This window comes from Pipistrellus hanaki, assembly GCF_964339955.1.
Source record: "Pipistrellus hanaki genome assembly, chromosome: 4".
Classification (NCBI taxonomy): domain Eukaryota; kingdom Metazoa; phylum Chordata; class Mammalia; order Chiroptera; family Vespertilionidae; genus Pipistrellus; species Pipistrellus hanaki.
In genome coordinates, this window is record NC_140506.1 from 38,825,527 (window position 1) to 38,844,209 (window position 18,683).

The 18,683-nt window shown below is 38.6% G+C and overlaps 1 protein-coding gene across 1 annotated transcript in view; it reads left to right on the forward strand.

The window, feature by feature from the left end:
• MSH3 (mutS homolog 3) overlaps nt 1-18,683 on the forward strand; it is a 123,170-nt gene that overhangs the window by 33,940 nt on the left and 70,547 nt on the right. The window contains exons 9-11 of the mRNA XM_084881302.1: nt 2,700-2,812; nt 6,681-6,795; nt 14,397-14,481. Of these exons, the coding sequence (XP_084737428.1) occupies nt 2,700-2,812; nt 6,681-6,795; nt 14,397-14,481 (313 nt within the window). The remainder of the gene's footprint in view (nt 1-2,699; nt 2,813-6,680; nt 6,796-14,396; nt 14,482-18,683) is intronic.

An 18,683-nucleotide genomic window follows, 5' to 3' on the forward strand; every position in this document is an offset into this window, starting at 1 on the left:
TTCATTTTTTACTCTAACTGGGAATTTTACCAAACCTTAGACTAAATCATTTATCTCCAAACCTACAGCAAACATTATACTTAGGAGTTGAAACTCTTCTCCATTAATGTCATTAAGAAGACAAAGGATGCCTGTTAGCATTACTTTTGTTCAACACAGCCCTGGACTTCTTAGCCAATAGTGTAATGAGGTAGGAAAAAGAAATTAATCTAAATATATATAAACCCAATATGCAAATATACCGAAGGGCAGAACAACCAAATCACCCATCGCTATGATGTGCGCTGACCACCGGGGGGTACGTGCAGAACATGGCGGGCATTGGCAGCAGGTGGCAGAGTTTGGAACATGGCGAGCATCGGTCATGGGATGGTGGAGCAGGTGAGCAGGGGCACCAGATCAAGGCAGAGCTTCGTCACTCTCATTGGGGCCAGCCTCTGGTGGTTACTGAAAATTCTTTGCTCCCACACACCATGGTCCTGCCCTGCACTCACACCTGCTGCTGGCATTGGCCCTGCTCGCACCGGCTGCCAGCGCTTGGCGCCAGCCCCGATCACTCGGCACTGTCAGCGGATGTGAGTGGCAGCTGCTGGCCCCAGTTGTCCCTTAGGGCTTTTCCACCTCCCCCTGCTCCTGAGGGGTGATCGGGGCCAGCAGCCATCTCTCAAACCTGCTGCCAGTGATGGCCCCACTTGCACCTGCTGCTGGTGTCAGCCCCAAGGTGTGAGTGGGGCCAGCGCTGTCAGCACATGGGAGTGGAGGTGGAGGGAGCCGGGCTGCCAGCAGATGGGGAAGGCTAGAAAGGGGAGCAGCAGCAGGGACTGGGTGGGAGCATGGAGGATGGGTCGAGATCCACCCCTGTGCCCATGCAGCCTTTCGGCCCATAGTTCCTTTCAAGGTGCACGAATTCATGCATTGGGCCCTTAGTAGATATTATAAAGGAGAGACAAACAGTTTTTTTTTTTTTTTTTTTTTTACATCTGATATTAATGCATACAAAGACAATACAAAAAACCAGTTAGTGTTCAGGGTAGTTACTACATATAAAATTGATAGGCTCATATATGCTGATAACACTTTAGCAAATAGAATTGAAGAAGAGGTTCTTTTTTGTATTTATTAAAGTAATTGACCTTGATGTAACTGGTTTGGCTCAGTGGATAGAGCATTGGTCTGCAGACTGAAAGGTCCCAGGTTCGATTCTGGTCAGGGGCATGTACACTGGTTGCGGGCACATCCCCGGTGGGGGGTGCGCAGGAGGCAGTTGGTCGATGTTTCTCTCTCATTGATGTTTCTAGCTCTTTATCCCTCTCCTTTCCTCTCTGTAAAAAATCAATAAAATATATATTTTTTAAAAAAGTAATTGACCTTAATTTCAGTTGTTTTTTTTTAAAAAATTATTTTATTGATTATAGTGTTACATATGTGTCCTTATTCCCCCATTACCTCCCCACCCCCATGCCCCCACTCATGCCCTCCCTCACCCACCTATATAGTCTGTGTCCATTGGTTAGGCTTATATGCATGCATTCAAGTCCTTTGGTTAATCTCTCCCCCTTTCCCCTCCCCTCCCCTACCTTCCCTCTGAGCTTTGATGGTCTGATCAATGTTTCTCTGTCTCTGGATCTATTTTTGTTCGTCCGTTTATTGTTGTTCATTATATTCCACAAATGAGTGAGATCATGTGATATATATATATATATATATATATATATATATATATTTTTTTTTTTTTTTTAAATATATTTTATTGATTTTTTACAGAGAGGAAGGGAGAGAGATAGAGAGCTAGAAATGTCGATGAGAGAGAAACATCGACCAGCTGCCTCTTGCACACCCCCTACCGGGGATGTGCCTGCAACTAAGGTACATGCCCTTGACTGGAATCGAACCCAGACCTTTCAGTCCGCAGACCGACGCTCTACCACTGAGCCAAACCGGTTTTGGCGAGATCATGTGATATTTATCTTTCCCGGCCTGGCTTATTTCATTTAGCTTAATGCTCTCCAGTTCCATCCATGCTGTTGAAGCGTTCAGCATAGTTGCTACATATAAAATTGATAGGCTCATATATGCTAATGATAACACTTTAGTAAATAGAATTGAAGAAAAGGTTCCCTTTTGTATTTATTAAAGTAATTGACCTTAATTTCAGTGAGTTCTTTTTTTTTATTAATAAAATATATTTTATTGATTTTTTACAGAGAGGAAGAGAGAAGGATAGAAAGTTAGAAACATCGATGAGAGAGAATCATCGATCAGCTGCCTCTTGCAGACCCCTTACTGGGGATGTGCCCGCAACCAAGGTATATGCCCTTGACCAGAATCAAACCCTGGGACCTTTCAGTTTGCAGGCTGACGCTCTATCCACGGAGCCAAACCGGTTTTGGCAATTTCAGTGAGTTCTTGATAAAAATATAAAGTACTCATGGTGTGCTAGGTGACATACCAGTAGTAAAAGTAATAATTACATTTTATGAAATGGAACTTTTCAACCAGGAAACTTCAGATCTATCTTTCTTTCTTTCTTTCTTTCTTTCTTTCTTTCTTTCTTTCTTTCTTTCTTTCTTTCTTTCTTTCTTAACTTCAGAGAGAATAAGGAATGCATCTTTATTTTTTTTCAGTCAGGTCAAGGCCTAAATACACACAGTTCAAGATTATGGAAAATTATCTTTGAAATTTTCATTTTTTTCTTTCAGGGTGCGGGATGACAGAATTCGAGTAGAAAGGATGGATAACATGTTTTTTGAATACAGCCATGCTTCCCAGGTGTTTACAGAGTTTTATGTAGAAGATATGATTGACATCAAAGGTAAAGATTATATACATGTTAGCCATATGTCCTCAAATTTAACTGAGTTGAGGTTTGACTAAAGGTGCAAGCTTGACTTTTAATGTAATGAAGGCTAAGTAGTTACCAATACATAATTGGAAGAAGTGGAGGGAAGAGTTTATTATTCTTACACTGATGAAAAACACTACTATAGTTCTTCTTTTGTAGTTATAATCATTTAGTAATTTACTGGTTTTGACATATTCATTGGCATGTAAGGAGTTACTTACTGACCAACTTTCCTTCTTGTTCTTTTTAAAAGATGGCCCATTATTTTCCCTGCAGTTTTATAGAATGCTTGGATAAATCTCTTGATGAAGGGTAGCATTTCAAAAGTTTGATTACTGGAATTTAAATACCAGAACATTAATGACAGAGTCTGAATATGTTGGGCAACCATTATTTGTCTAATTCATATTAATGACAGGGTCTGAATATGATAGGTAACCATTATTTTCTAATTCACATTTCCTCAGTCAGATATCAGTGCTTGCTTTGGTCTGGACCCCTCATTCCTGTCAGTGTAGCTTAGTTAAGGTCCTTTTTTATCTCTTATCACAGGCTGCACAGTTTTCTTCATTATCCCATAGACTGACCAGCCTCCCCCAGCTCCCACCCAGGTATCAATGCCTTGTGAGCATTTCTCTCCCCATCCCTTTTAATCTCATGGTGACCTGGCCAAATTGAATTGAATGTCTGAGAGTGTAACCCATTTATGACAACTGTCTGCAATATCACAAGAGATCATCATCTTATGCCCAACTAAAGACAAGACTAAGTCACAAGACTGCCATAAGCCATCTTGGTATCACATCACCTGGAAGGACACAGGGCAGAACACCTGGCTTGTGGGAAAGGCACATGTTCTCCCCTTGGTGGAGATATTCCTCAGCGGTCTCTGTAGCAGTGTTTCCCCTTGCTGCTAGTGACAGCTCAGCTGAAGGGAAAGGAGACTTTTAACAGGTGGGTGCAGGATCTGCCTGGCTCAGACGCCCCATGTCCTGCAGGAACCCGATTCCATTGCTGGGATTTGTACAAAGGACATGCCAAGTTCAAAGAGTCAGTGTACGCTCAGGGAAGGCCAATTTTCTGGAATTAGGCATTCATAATTCCTCCTAGTCCAGGTGCAGTGTACTGATTTCAGGTCATTTTCACCATATGCAGTGCTACTTCCTAACACACTGGCATTTCATCTTTATCCGGTTTCCTGGGAAACAGAGCTAGAAAGTTACAAGAAGATGAAATTCTCAGAAGAAGGGGAAAGGGCTTTAACTCTTTATTTACACCTTATTTTTATACAAAGCTATAGTTGAAATTAATAAGGTATATTACTGATTTATCGAAGATATATTTTAATATTATTTCTAAAAGTAATAAATGCCTATTTAAAAAAGTCAAAATATATTTGTGTTTAAAGAAAAAAGTAAAAGTCCCCACTCAAATCCTTATGAATCTTCTTATATATAAATCCTCATATATATACATAAACATCTATAAATATAAAAGCCAAAGAGACTGTTACCACTGGTCGACTGAATGACTGATGACTGATCAGCTGGTCACTATGACATGCACTGATTACCAGGGGGCAGATGCTCAACTCAGGCTCCCCCAGCCAACCTCCTGTGGCCAGCAACTTCCTGCATTCTCTCCTTGGCTGCCTGGCCAACCTCCCATAGTCCCTATCCCTAGCTGGCTGGCTGACTGGTCCCAATCGGCCCCAATCTGGACTGGGTGAGACAGCCCTGATCGGCCTGATCACTGGACAGGCCAAGGAATACCACCTGTGCACAAATTCGCGCACCGGGCCTCTAGTACACACATAATTGTGTATATTTGTTTAATGAATTTGAACTTGCACTTTTATCTGATTTTTATTGAATGCCTATTATGTGAGGCATAGTGCATTCAGTAAGGAATAAAATAGATAAAAATTCCCCCCCTCTGGAGCTTACATTCTAATGGGGGGAGATGTTAGAATAAAATAAGTTAGTGCATTTGAAGAAAGTAAGTGCTCTGGCCGAAACCGGTTTGGCTCAATGGGTAGAGCGTCGGCTTGGGGACTGAAAGGTCCCGGGTTCGATTCCGGTCAAGGGCATGTACCTTGGTTGCGGGCATATCCCCAGTAGGGGGTGTGCAGGAGGCAGCTGATCGATGACTCTCTCATCGATGTTTCTAACTATCTCTCTCCCTTCCTCTCTGTACAAAATCAATAAAATATATTTAAAAAAAAAAAAAAGTAAGTGCTCTGAAGAAAGTAAGGCAGGGAAGGGGGTGAAACTTTTTCAATTAAGATGACATTTGATAGTATATTAGTTTCATGTGTATAGCAAAAGGGTTAGACACTATATATAGTTATTACAGTTTTACTGACTATATTCCTTAAGCTGTATATTACATCCCCGTGACTGTTTTTTATACATCTGCCAACCTATACTTCTTTTTAAAAAAAAATATATTTTATTGATTTTTTTTTACAGAGAGGAAGGGAGAGGGATAGAGAGCTAGAAACATCGATGAGAGAGAAACATCGATCAGCTGCTTCCTGCACACCCTCTACTGGGGCTGTGCCCGCAACCAAGGTACATGCCCCTGACCGGAATCGAACCTGGGACCTTTCAGTCCGCAGGCCGATGCTGAACCAGTTTTGGCCTATCTATACTTCTCCATCCCCGAGGGTGAGCTTTTACACAGGGTGGTGAGGAAGACTTTACCGAGGAAATGGCCCTTGAACAAATTGTTAACAAAGATTGGAGGAGTTAAGGGGGAAGCCAGTTGGACATATGAAGGTACAGAGTTGCATATCTTAAGTGCCTGGTATGTTTAAGGGATGGCAGGGGGCCTGGGTGTTGGAACTAAGGGGAGCTCAGAATTAAAGAGGAGATGGGAAGGCAAGGTGTGTAGGACCTTACAGACTTAAGGACTTGAGGTTTTCACTCAGTGAGTTGGGGGATGGATGTTTGAGAACTTTTAAGTAATCTAATGATTTGATGTACATTTTAAAAAGGATTCTTTTGGCTGTGTTCTGTTAAGAATACCCTATAGGTCACAGAGAGGAGCTGAAAGGCTGGATGGAAAGTTGTAAATATTTTTGCTGAGAGATGAGAATGGTCATTCAACTCTTTTCCCTTTTACTTGGCAATATGTTATGAATAGTTTTTTTTTTTTTTTTTTTGTTTTTTTGTATTAGTACAGGAGCAATGAGTCATTCCTATTAGTAGGTGAGTAATAATCTAGACTTACTATGATTTATTTAACTGTTACGCTAGTGGCATTTGGTTAGGTTGTCTCTAGTTTTTTACTCTTACAAAAGATTTTCCAACTCACTTCCTTGTTTACACATTTAAAAAAAAAAAATATTTTATTGATTTTTTTACAGAGAGGAAGAGAGAGGGATAGAGAGTTAGAAACATCAATGAGAGAGAATCATGGATCAGCTGCCTCTTGCACACCCCCCATTGGGGATGTGCCCGCAACCAAGGTACATGCCTTTGACCGGAATCGAACCTGGAACCTTTCAGTCCACAGGCCGATACTCTATCCACTGAGCCAAACCAGTTTCGGCCTGTTTACACATCTTTCATGTGCATTTTGGAGTATTACTGAGTCAAAGGAGATGAGCATTTTACATTTTGAACAAGTTGCTCCATTGCTTTACAAAAAGGCTTGTTCCACCACTGGACAATGGCCTTTCCTATGCCCTGGGTAATCATCTGGATTTTTCCAGAGGTCAGTTTTAAGGAGATAGTCTCTATTATTTCAATGACTATAAACTAAATTTTATTTAACTTACATTTTTTAAATAATGGTGAATAATAATTCTAACGAAGGTATGTATTACTTTTAGGTTCTCAAAGCCTTTCCAGCGCCATGATCTTGGAGAAGCCCGTGATTTGCTCTTTGGCGGCCATAATAAGATATCTCAAAGAGTTTAACTTGGCAAAGGTGCTTTCCAAACCCATGTAAGTGATTCCTCAAAAATTAAAAAGGGGAGGGCTTATATTAACAGCATCTTTTGAATTTGGCAAACACTATTCTCGGAGAATTTTACTTGCTATTGATAGAATATTCTATTTGAGGGCAGGGATGAACTATGTGGTATTGTTCCTAAGACTACTAAAGCTATTAACTGATATAAAAAAATTGATAGAATCCTTAATAATTCCATCAGTTTGTGTTCATAATAGCTATTTAATGTAGTAGAGTTTTGGCTGCAAAATGTGCTTGATTCTAAAGCACAGTTAATTGGCAAGTAGTAGTAAGTGGAATTAAGGAGTGGTATTAAAAAGGAATCATAAAATTTCATTGCCTTTCTTATTCTAGGTTTCAGTTCTTATTTCATGGGTCATAAAGTTGGACACAAAGAGAACAGCTTCTAATAAGTGTTTTGTTTTTTTTAAATTTAATTTTAAATTTATTTATTTATTTATTTATTTATAAAATATATTTTATTGATTTTTTTACAGAGAGGAAGAGAGAGGGATAGAGAGTTAGCAACATTGATGAGAGAGAATCATCGATCAGCTGCCTCTTGCACACCCCCCACTGGGATGTGCCCGCAACCAAGGTACATGCCCTTGACCGGAATTGAACCCGGGACCCTTGAGTCCGCAGGCCGACGCTCTATCCATTGAGCCAAACCGGTTTCGGCTAATTTTTTATTTTTAATCCTCACCTGAGGATATGTTTTCCATTGCTTTTTAGAAAGAGTGGAAGGCAGGTAGTTGGGAGGGAGGGAAAAAGCAAAGGAGGAAGGGAGGGAGGGACGGAGAGGGAGAGAGAGAGAAAGAGAGAGAGAAACTTTGACATGAGAGAGACACATCGATTGGTTTCCTCCTGCACAGACTGAGGATCAAACCTGCAACCCAGGTACTTGCCCTTGACCAGGAATCGAACCTGGGAACCTTCATTGTGTGGGCCGACACTCTAACCACTTAGGATCCTTGGCCAGGGCCATAGACAGCTTTTAAAAAAGTGATTAATTTTGTAGAGTTCAGAGATTTAAAAACTGGCAAGTGACATTCTAGGAAAATACTAGTTTAAAAACCAGTGGAATGAAAAAAAGTAGGTAGATAATTCTCTTGCCTTCCTGTGTCCCACCTTCACTAGCCCCTGGTCTTTGGCTCGGTAAAGAATTACCCTCCCTCATATTGATCCGGGGTAAGTAAGCTGCTTTCAGCCCTGCAGAGGTGGGGGGACCGATGGAGCGATCTCAGTAAAATGGCTGAGTATGAATTGAGGGACAAAGAGGTGGTGCTAGTTTGAGTTTACTGGAAAGAGTGAAGAACTCCACTCTCTCTTTGTGATGTCTTTTGTTTGGTGTGTCTTCCAGTGTGTGGCATTTAGGATAGAACAGAATATCATTTCTCTGGAAATAGTTTTGTTCTGATTAAAAGCAGCCTAAATGTCCATCAACAGCAGCGTGGGTTCATTGTGTTATATTCTTGCACTGTAATGTTATACAGCAATGAAAATGAACGGACTAGAGCAGTGGTTCTCAACCTTCCTAATACTGCGACCCTTTAATACAGTTCCTCATGTTGTGGTGACCCCCAACCATAAAATTATTTTTGTTGCTACTTCATAACTGTAATTTTGCTACTGTCGCGACCCACAGGTTGAGAACCGCTGCTGTAGAGCCCAAGACCATCGGAAAACACAGATATTTACATTACGATTCATCAACAGTAGCAAAATTACAGTTATGAAGTAGCAACGAAAATAATTTTATGGTTGGGGGTCACCACAACATGAGGAACTGTATTAAAGGGTCGCAGCATTGGGAAGGTTGAGAACCACTGGACTAGAGTTTCATGTGTCAGTACTAAAATATTTTTTATTAGCGTTATATTGAGCCAAAAGTCGAATTGCTGAAGAGTACACCCTAGAGATCAATATGCGAAGTTAGGAACATGTGAAACAGTAGTAGAATACATACATATATTGAGAAGGTAGAAAGACATGCATGGGAATGAGCAACAACAAATTCAGAAGAATGGGGCTTGAGGGAAACCATAGAGGTCGGTGGGGAAATGGCACAGAGGAGTTCTGCTTGATGTTTCTTTTTTAATCTGGGTACAATATTAATCTACATATGTCTTAGTGCGGCTGAAGTGTTTTATTAAAAAAAAAAAAAAATAGTAGCCTGGCATTATACCTCATAGGCTCCACCAGAGATCACTCTGTATGGTTGATGGTGTTGGATCCCATAAGGAAAGGATGACAAGCTATCTGCCATTTGACTTGTTTCTGTTAGGGAGCCCCTCACTGAGGTAGGACTAGTGACATAGCTTTCCCATTACCAGCCGAGTACTGAAAATATTGGGGGGAGGGGAGAACGACACTCTGTAAAGTATATGATTGTCTAACCACTATGCTATACACCCAGAACTAATACACAATGATATTGAATGTAAACTGTAATTGAAAAAATAAAAAACTAGGTAAAAGCCTCCTCCCCACCCCCGCCAAAAAATAAAAAAATAAAAAAATTAGTTTTTCTCTCTACATCACCAGCAATGAAGTATTACTATTGAAATAAGAAAACTGACTTTTTCTAAAATCAGGCTCTCCTGTGTATAGAAGTAGATAAATTTGGATCTGAAAACATTATTGTGCCCTCCTTATATGTAATTCCAGGTAAAAAGAATACTAAAATGTTTATTTGTACTAAAATTAAAATAGCTTATTTAAAAATTACCTGACTTGATAGATGGAGTGCAGCTGAACTTACATCGGGTGGTGATGTTGGGGAGTGGCCAGGGAACTGGATCTGCTGGGGACTTAGTATGTGGCTCATCTGCCTCTTGGGTAACCATTTCCTCTCATTCCCATAGAGCCAGACAAAATAAAGACACAAAGAGGTCCAAAATGCAGGCCCTCACATTGTATATCACCCAACATATGTCCAGCACTTAGTAGGCAGTCAGTAAATACAGGATTAATGAAAAAGAGAGAAGGAAGGAATTCTTTAACCTGGGAGTATGGATTTGATTTGAAATTGCAGAAAAATGTCCTTGGGAGCCAAGATTAATGAATAAAGATCAAGCTGGTACCATTTTTTTTGCTTAAAAATGAAATGGGAGTGATGATGTTTTACAGGTGGCATGTGAATTGGCTCTGAATGTAGTTTCCAAAGTGTAATTCCACAGTTTTTATATCTTGGAAAAAGAACGTAGCCTCTCAAAGGGATTACTTTGGAAAAACGTGCATGTTCTCATTCTTATTTAAAAATAAGTCCTATTGCTTTAAAAGCTCAGCAGTTCAGGTATGATTATATTTAGTTTAGGAGTCATGTGATTGGGGGACATTCAGTTGTGTTGTTTTGCAAATGCTTTCACAAAGGTTGCTGCATATTTCATTAAAATTTTGACATACATTTCTTTAAAAGTCTTTGTGCATTTACAAAGGCTTTTGGAGGAAAATAAACCATTTTAGGAATTGTTCTTATGGATGGATTAAATGAGGCTTTATTAGATAGAGCAAATTTTGCTTTATGTCCTTTCACTGTAATAAATCAGAGCCGAATGAATATTTCCTGAGTCCTGTGCATCTTTCTAGTGAGTCATTGAACCTAGCAGTCTTTTGGGAACCGTTATACGCCTTTCTTTTTATTTGCCTGTCTAATATGCTTATTGGAAACATTTAGGAATGCAGAGATATTTATTTTGTTTAATCGCAAATCAAGTTGAAGTGAATCTACAGTAAAGCAAATGTTGTAATAGAACACACTTTGTAATAATTAAAATTTGTAATAATTTTATAAAATTAAATCTATATTAATTAAATTAAATATGCAAAGATTAGGTAAATGGTAAATGTATGACCTCTGAAAACTGTACATAGAGAACTATTTTCCTCTATTGATTTAATATGTAACATGATAGATTTTTTTTCTTTGTTTTCATTTTTAAAATATATATTAAATAGGATCTTTGAAGGGGGTTGATCTTTCAGATACGTTCTGTACCCTTATTGCCTCTCTCTAATTCAGGAAGATTTTTAAAAAATAGTTTAGTAATGGTATAGTGTCTTAAATTTCTGTGGCAAATTAGAAGCAAGTATATTTTTTTCCATTCTAAAACTTGAGAAAACAAAAGCATCCTTTGCATTTTTGTTGTCTTAAATATTAATGAAATATGTTCCCATGTTAGTTATAATATTTCTATCCAGGTTCACACAGCAGGAACCCTAGCCAGGAATTATTTATGAGATTCATTTCAAAGCAGATGAAATTTAGCTTCTTCGAAAAGGATAAATAATTCAGAATTTTATTTTTTGTTAGTATTTCAGAGCATTGATCGTATTGTTGAATTCCTATGGATGTTGGCAGATTCAACCCTTAGTTCAAAAGTGTGTATAATTTCCAGTGGAAATAGGACTGACATAAGGAAAATTTTCCCCAACTCCGGAACCTATTATCAACCAAACATTTGGGAAAACCAGCAGCAAAATTGGTTCTTACAATTGCTTGATAATTATTGTTCCATAGGGCCAGTTTAGTTTAATATTGTCCCATGGTTGATCTTTTATTAAAAATCAATGCAGATGTCAAGTTTAAAGAAACCCTGCTTCTCCCAGCATCTACTTGGAGGTCTAGATAACTTGTTCACTAATGGCAAAAACCAAAACAAACAAACAAAAAAACCTCCCCCCACTCCATACACACACAAAACACTGTTAAATGAAAAAAGAACCTGTACAGGCAGTCCTTAGAGATACTGTGGTTTTGGTTCCAAACCACTGCAGTAAAACAAGTATTATTTTAAATATATATCTTTATTGATTTCAGAGAGGAAGGGAGAGGGAGAGAGAGAGAAACATCAGTGATGAGAGAGAATCATTGATAGGCTGCCTTCTGTATATCCCCTACGAGGGATCGAGCCCGCAATCCAGGCATGTGCCCTTTGAACCTGCAACTCTTCAGTCTGCAGGCCGATGCTCTATCCACTGAGCCAAATAGGCTAGGGCAGCAAGTATTATTTTAAAGTGAGCCGTAAGCATTTGCTGGTGAAGGATCTTGCCATCAATTTTTAATACTGTATATGCAGATCTGTGAAGCACAGTAAAAAGAGCTAATATAAGCCAGTTTGGTTCACAGTTACTGGTAGATAGTAGGAGGCCCAGTAATTATATGTAGGTGAGGGATTTAAGCCTCCTCCCCAACCCTCTCTCTCCCAGGTTGTATGTTAGTTCAAACAAAATTCTGCCACACATATAGATACTTTTTAGCAAGCAGGTACAAAGCGCAGTCATGCAAACTCTTCTATGAGCATCTTGAAATTCTAATCTGTCTTCTCAATGTTCTTCCTTCAAAGGCTCAGTTGAGGCGTAGGAGGAGCAGGATTTCAGTTTTAGTTGGCGTTAGGTGACAAGACCCTCAGATGATTGGTGGAACGGGGTGCTTTCGGAATCCTAAACCTAAGACACCATTCTTTAGGGTATGGACTGTTGGGTGTACAAGTTCTTGTGAAGGTGAAGGCAGCTGAACCGACAGTATTTCTGGACAGTCCACACATCTTAAATGCCACTAATTTTACTTTACACTTCCGACGTTAACGGGAGATAAAGGTAAAGGCCGAGATGTTTCAAGGAAGGGTTGGTGGATTGTGGGTTCTTGATTAGTCTTTCTCTCATGCCAGCTAAGCACCCTCTAGACTCTGCCTGATTAAAGTGTGCAAGTGTTACTGGTGTAGATTAAACCTAACTTTTGTGAACAGGGGAATGACATATCTAAACACATGGGCACTGGTTAGATACCAACTCTGAGTCCAGCCTATTAGTGCTTCCAGCTTGGATTTTTTTTTACCAGAAAGCTGTATTAACACCTGTCAGCTTCACAGCCAACCACTGCCTAATTGTTTCTTCCTGAAAATGTTTTACATTTTATTACTGACCTTGGGTGTTCACAGACATTTCTGAGCAAATGAAAACAAACCCACACTGGCTTCCTTATAGGAAGATGGCAAATATTTGTTGAGCATCTACTTTCTGCTAGGCCCTGCAGGTGCTACAAATTATGTGATATCAATAATCCTTGCCTCCAAGGAGCTAAGATCTATGTTTTAGATTTTTATTTATTTCAGATAAGAAAGGCTAGAGAGGGAGAGATCGAAACATCAGTGATGGGAGAGAATCATTGATCGGCTGCTTCCTGTATGCCTCCCACTGGGGATCGAGCCTGCAACCCAGGCATGTGCCGTGACTGGAAATTGAACTGTGACCTCCTGGTTCATAGGTTGATACTCAGCCTCTGAGCCACAGAGGCGGGCCAAAAACCTATTAATGCGGACAGCCCAAGAACATAAATTACTGTAATTACATTACTGAATGACTATCTGCTTATGAAGGAGAAAAGGGCTACATACATTTGGTATCCCATCAGTGCTGGAGTTACTTCCCTCTAAAAATTACTAACAAGTTATCATTCTTTGGAAGCTAGGTCAAATCTGTCGCAGATGAATTACACTGCCAAAGGACAGCATTCAGTTACTAGGCAACATTGCTAATTTGCAGTACGTTATTTCTTTGTCAGGGCACTGGAGCTTTAGCTGAGGAGTCATCTAGAAGTGGAGGCATCTTGCAATGAACGCTGGCTTTGATTTTAGGCTTTAGATTCCTGGATGAGGGCTTGTTTCCATAACTGGCTTCGGAAATTGGGTTTTATTTAAATCTTGTTACAGCTATGATGGAAACACTCATGCTCTCCCTCCAAATAGTTTAGTGACCTTGCCATGCTGTTTCTTGCCTTTAGGCCATCAAATCTGTAAGTGCTATTGACATAAATGTCTAAGGACTGACTGGCTTATAAACGACATTGAATCCTGTATCAGTAATGCATTGATTAGTATACTTTTTAACATGAAAGACTAGTAAAGACAAAATTGGAATTGTGCATACATTTATTCATCATATTGCAACTCAATACTCAAGTCTATTTGAAATTTATTGAACTTCTTATTTAGTTTGAAATAGTAACAGGTACATAAGGAGAATATGAATTCTTTGAGCTTAAGGAAATATTTTCTGCAACTTTTTCAATTTTATACTCTATTAAAACAGCCACATTGGTGTGCATTGTTAATTCGAGAATAAATAACATTTGTTGCATATATCAGAATGTTGATTAAAATTCGTTCAAGGGTTTATCAAGATGATCTCATGCTAATGAATAAGAAGGATGTTTTTAAGTATCTTGACATATTTTTTAAGCTAATTGCATAGTTGTTTCCTGAAGATACCACACCACCACATGCTCTGCAATGATAAAAGACTATGTTTAGTCCTGTTTCTGGAAATATATTAAAAAATGGTTTTTAACACTTACTTTCTTTCTTTGTTCTTGTGTTTGGTTTGAGAGCAACTGTCCTTATTTTGCCATCAACCTATTTAATGACACCAGCATCAATGGGAGACAATAATCCAGTAAATATTCTTTTAGCTCCTACTGATTTGATTCTCTACCAAAGAGCTAACTTTTGCCATAAAGTCACTGGAATATTTCTAGAGCTTACCTTAGTTCTTTATGCACTTACATCAAGATTCATATTTTGTTCTTTTACAGGAAATTTAAACAGTTGTCAAGTGCAATGGAATTTATGACAATTAATGGAACAACATTAAGGAATCTTGAAATCCTACAGAATCAGGTCAGGTAAACATAAGGGCTAGTTGTTTCAAATGGTTTTGAAAAACAAAATTTGGAATAAGGTAGCATTTTGGAATAAGGTAGTATTCTTAGGAATACAGTTGAAAGCAACAATATTGTCTTCAATTGACTGCTCTGCCTGTCCTGTTATCTATTTATTAGTTGATAATTGTTGAACTGCCTTTTGGAGAATTAAATACAGTATAATAAATACTTCTATGGGGTTACTTAGGAAGTTATAGAGCTGTCCTTTTTAATGATTGAAGTAACATGCTAATTCTGATAATTTCTGTATCAAATATTTATTTGGAAGAACATCATTTTTGAAAATTCATATGAAGATTGTTTTGTCTGCTTGATTATATTTTCTACATTTAACTTTTTCTTGAAATGTTTGCAGTTTTATTTTTTTTATGCAGCATAGAAAACAAGTTACTGTGATATTCAATTAGACTGTAAGACGTGTAATAATTCCCTTTGCAAATTTTCATCATTTATTTGCTGTTTATTGATGAATTAGGAAGATAATGGAGCCATTGAAATTATTGCTTTCGTTTATTATTAAATTGGCACTTGGTAATGTGAGATGTTATGTTATAAAATTAATGTTATCATAACAAAGTAATAGAAATAAGAAGTTTTAAGTCGTTTGAGTAAGTAGTGGAGACTGAACCATTTGAGTCAAATGGTTTAAAGCTCTTCAGAAGCATTGGTTACTGTTGTGAATTATAGTAAATGTCAAATTTATTCTCCTGACTCCTGGGTTTGCATATTACTAACTAGATTTTTTAATTTAGTTTCTCCCTCTTCCAAACTAAATGTGTATACTAGAGTCCACCTTGTTTCCATTCAATCCCATTTTTGTTTTGTCATTCATTTCATTTATCCAGAAGTGAGAATCTCTTCCACAAGTCTTTCTCATCAACTCTGTATACATTCCATGATAGGAAAGAAGTAGTAGGAATAAAAGGACATTTCTTGGATGAAGAAGAGCTGAGAGTCAGAGTGTATACACACAGCCCAGCATCCCAAGTTGTCCTTATTCTGCCACATCCTCCCTGTTCCAATCCTACTACTGTGGAGTCAGTTCTGAAATCATTTCCTAAGGCAAAAATCATCTGTAACCAAAATATCCTTTAAAAATCCTGTCATTGTCAAGACTTGAACCCTTGTAGAACAGAAGCTGAGAATGAACATCTGCGTGTCTTTGCACTTCAGCCTTGGCCTTCCTTACAGATGAGCAAGGAAGGGGCAATGAGGAGGGGCCAGTGTGAGGGAGAGAGCGGTGTAACAGGACTTGTGTTTGCCCACCCCTCCCTCTCCTGAGCCTGCTTCTCCAGTGATGCCAGGCAGCTGGAACCTATTTCCCATCCTCTGTCCTCATCCTGGGACCCTTCACTGCAGGTGGGCCAGTCAGGCTCTTGTCTCCTAGGTGGTGCTGTTGCTGATTGGACCAGCCTCTGTGACCCTGAAGCCGCTCTGTGCTCTGCTTCACTCCTAAGGCCCAGGGAGCTTATGTGATACCTTTTAGAGTTTCTTTCTGCCAGGTGGCATTGGGTCCTAGTTATGAGTCTTTTCCCCCCAAATTTGGATTTAAGTGACCTGAGGGAGGGAACAAGTCTTAATATACCTTTGTCAATCACACAACTGAGTGCATTGGGGAGGTTTTCTGTAAGTTCCTGCTTGATGATTTGAAGAAAAAAGGAAAAAGTTAAAATAAAACCACTCAGGTGAAAACTGCAATTTTATGTTCCAAACAAGATTTAATCTATTAATAGATTTTTTTTTTTTTTGTAATACAGTGAAACCTTGGTTAGGATAAACCATCATCTCTAGTTAGTTGTGAAATTTTTTTTTTTTTTTTTTTTTTTTTTTTTTTAAATATATTTTATTGATTTTTTTTTTTTTTTGCCCCCCACCCTCCCTCCCACACATCCCCTCCCTCCCCAGAGTTTTGTGTCCATTGGTTATACTTATATGCATGTATAAAAGTCCTTCGGTTGATCTATTATCTCCCCCAGATCTTCCTCCCCTCCCCGCTGTAATTTGACAGTCTACTTGTTAATTTACTGTCTCTATATCTATCTTTTGGTTCATCAGTTTATAATGCTCTTTGTTATCCACAAATGAGTGAGGTCATGTGGTGTTTCTCTTTCATTGATTGGCTTATTTCACTCAGCATGATGTTCTCCAGTTCCATCCAGTTTGCTGCAAATGATGAGAATTCCTTATTTTTTATGGCCGCATAGTATTCCATTGTGTAGATGTACCAAAGTTTTTGGATCCAATCATCTGCTGACGGACACTTAGGCTGTTTCCAAATTCTGGCTATTGTAGATTGTGCTGCTATGAACATAGGGGTGCATATATCCTTTCTGATTGGTGTTTCTAGTTTCTTGGGATATATTCCTAGAAGTGGGATTACTGGGTCAAATGGGAGTTCCATTTTCAGTTTTTTGAGGAAACTCCACACTGTTCTCCACAGTGGTTGCACCAGTCTACATTCCCACCAGCAGTGCACGAGGGTTCCTTTTTCTCCGCAACCTCGCCAACACTTGTCGTTTGTTGATTTGTTGATGTTGGCCATTCTGACAGGTGTGAGATGGTACCGCATTGTTGTTTTGATTTGCATCTCTCGGACAATTAGTGACCTTGAGCATGTTTTCATGTGCCTTTTGGCCTTCCTTCTGTCTTCTTTTGAAAATGTTCTATTTAGGTCCATTGCCCATTTTTTAATTGGATTATTTATCTTCCTTTTATTTAGTTGTATAAGCTGTTTGTAGATGTTGGAGATTAAACCTTTATCAGTGGTATCATTTGCAAATATGTTCTCCCACACTGTGGGCTTTCTTGTTGTTTTGTTGATGGTTTCTTTTGCTGTAAAAAAGCTTTTTATTTTGATGTAGTCCCATTTGTTTATTTTCTCTTTAGCTTCCATTGCCCTAGGGGTAGTATCAGTGAAGAAGTTCTTTTGGCATACGTCTGAGATTTTGCTGCCTGTGGATGCTTCTAGTATTTTTATGGTTTCCCGTCTGATGTTTAAGTCCTGTATCCATTTTGAGTTTATTTTTGTGAATGGTGTAAGTTGGTGATCTAGTTTCATTCTTTTGCATGTGTCTGTCCAATTTTCCCAACACCATTTATTGAAGAAACTGTCTTGACTCCATTGTATATTCGTGCCTCCTTTGTCAAATATTAGTTGAGCATAGTGATTTGGGTTGATATCTGGGTTCTCAATTCGATTCCATTGATCTATATGTCTGTTCTTGTGCCAGTACCAGGCTGTTTTGAGAACAGTGGCTTTGTAATATAGTTTGAAGTCTGGTATTGAGATCCCTCCTACTTTACTCTTCTTTCTCAGGATTGCTGTGGCTATTCGGGGTCTTTTATTGTTCCAAATGAACTTTTGGAGAGTTCTTTCTAGGTCGGTGAAATATGTCGTTGGTATTTTAATGGGGAGTGCATTGAACCTATAGATTGCTTTAGGAAGTATGGACATTTTGATGATGTTGATCCTACCAATCCATGAACATGGTATGTTCTTCCATCTCCTTACATCTTCCTCTATCTCTTTTTTCAGTGTCGTGTAGTTTTCCCCATATAGGTCCTTTACTTCCTTAGTTAAAGTTATTCCTAGGTATCTTAATTTTTTTGGTGCGATGGTAAATGGAATTACTTTTTTAGTCTCTGTTTCTGCAGTTTCTCTGTTGGTGTATAGAAAAGCCATGGATTTCTTGGCATTAATTTTGTATCCTGCTACATTACCAAATTCATTTATTAAGTCAATTAGTTTTTTAATGGAGTCTTTTGGGTTTTTTATGTACAATATCATGTCATCGGCAAATAAGGATAACTTTACTTCTTCTTTTCCAATTTGGATGCCTTTTATTTCCTCCTCTTGTCTAATTGCAATGGCTAGTACTTCCAGTACTATGTCAAACAGGAGTGGCGAGAGTGGGCATCCCTGTCTTGTTCCTGTTCTTAGAGGGAATGGTTTTAGTTTTTGCCCATTGAGTATAATGTTGGCTGTGGGTTTATCATATATAGCTTTTATTATGTTGAGGTATGATCCTTGTACTCCCACCTTGTTAAGAGTTTTTATCAGAAAAGGGTGTTGGATTTTATCGAATGCTTTTTCTGCATCAATTGATATGACTATATGATTTTTATCTTTCAATTTGTTTATGTGATGGATCACGTTTA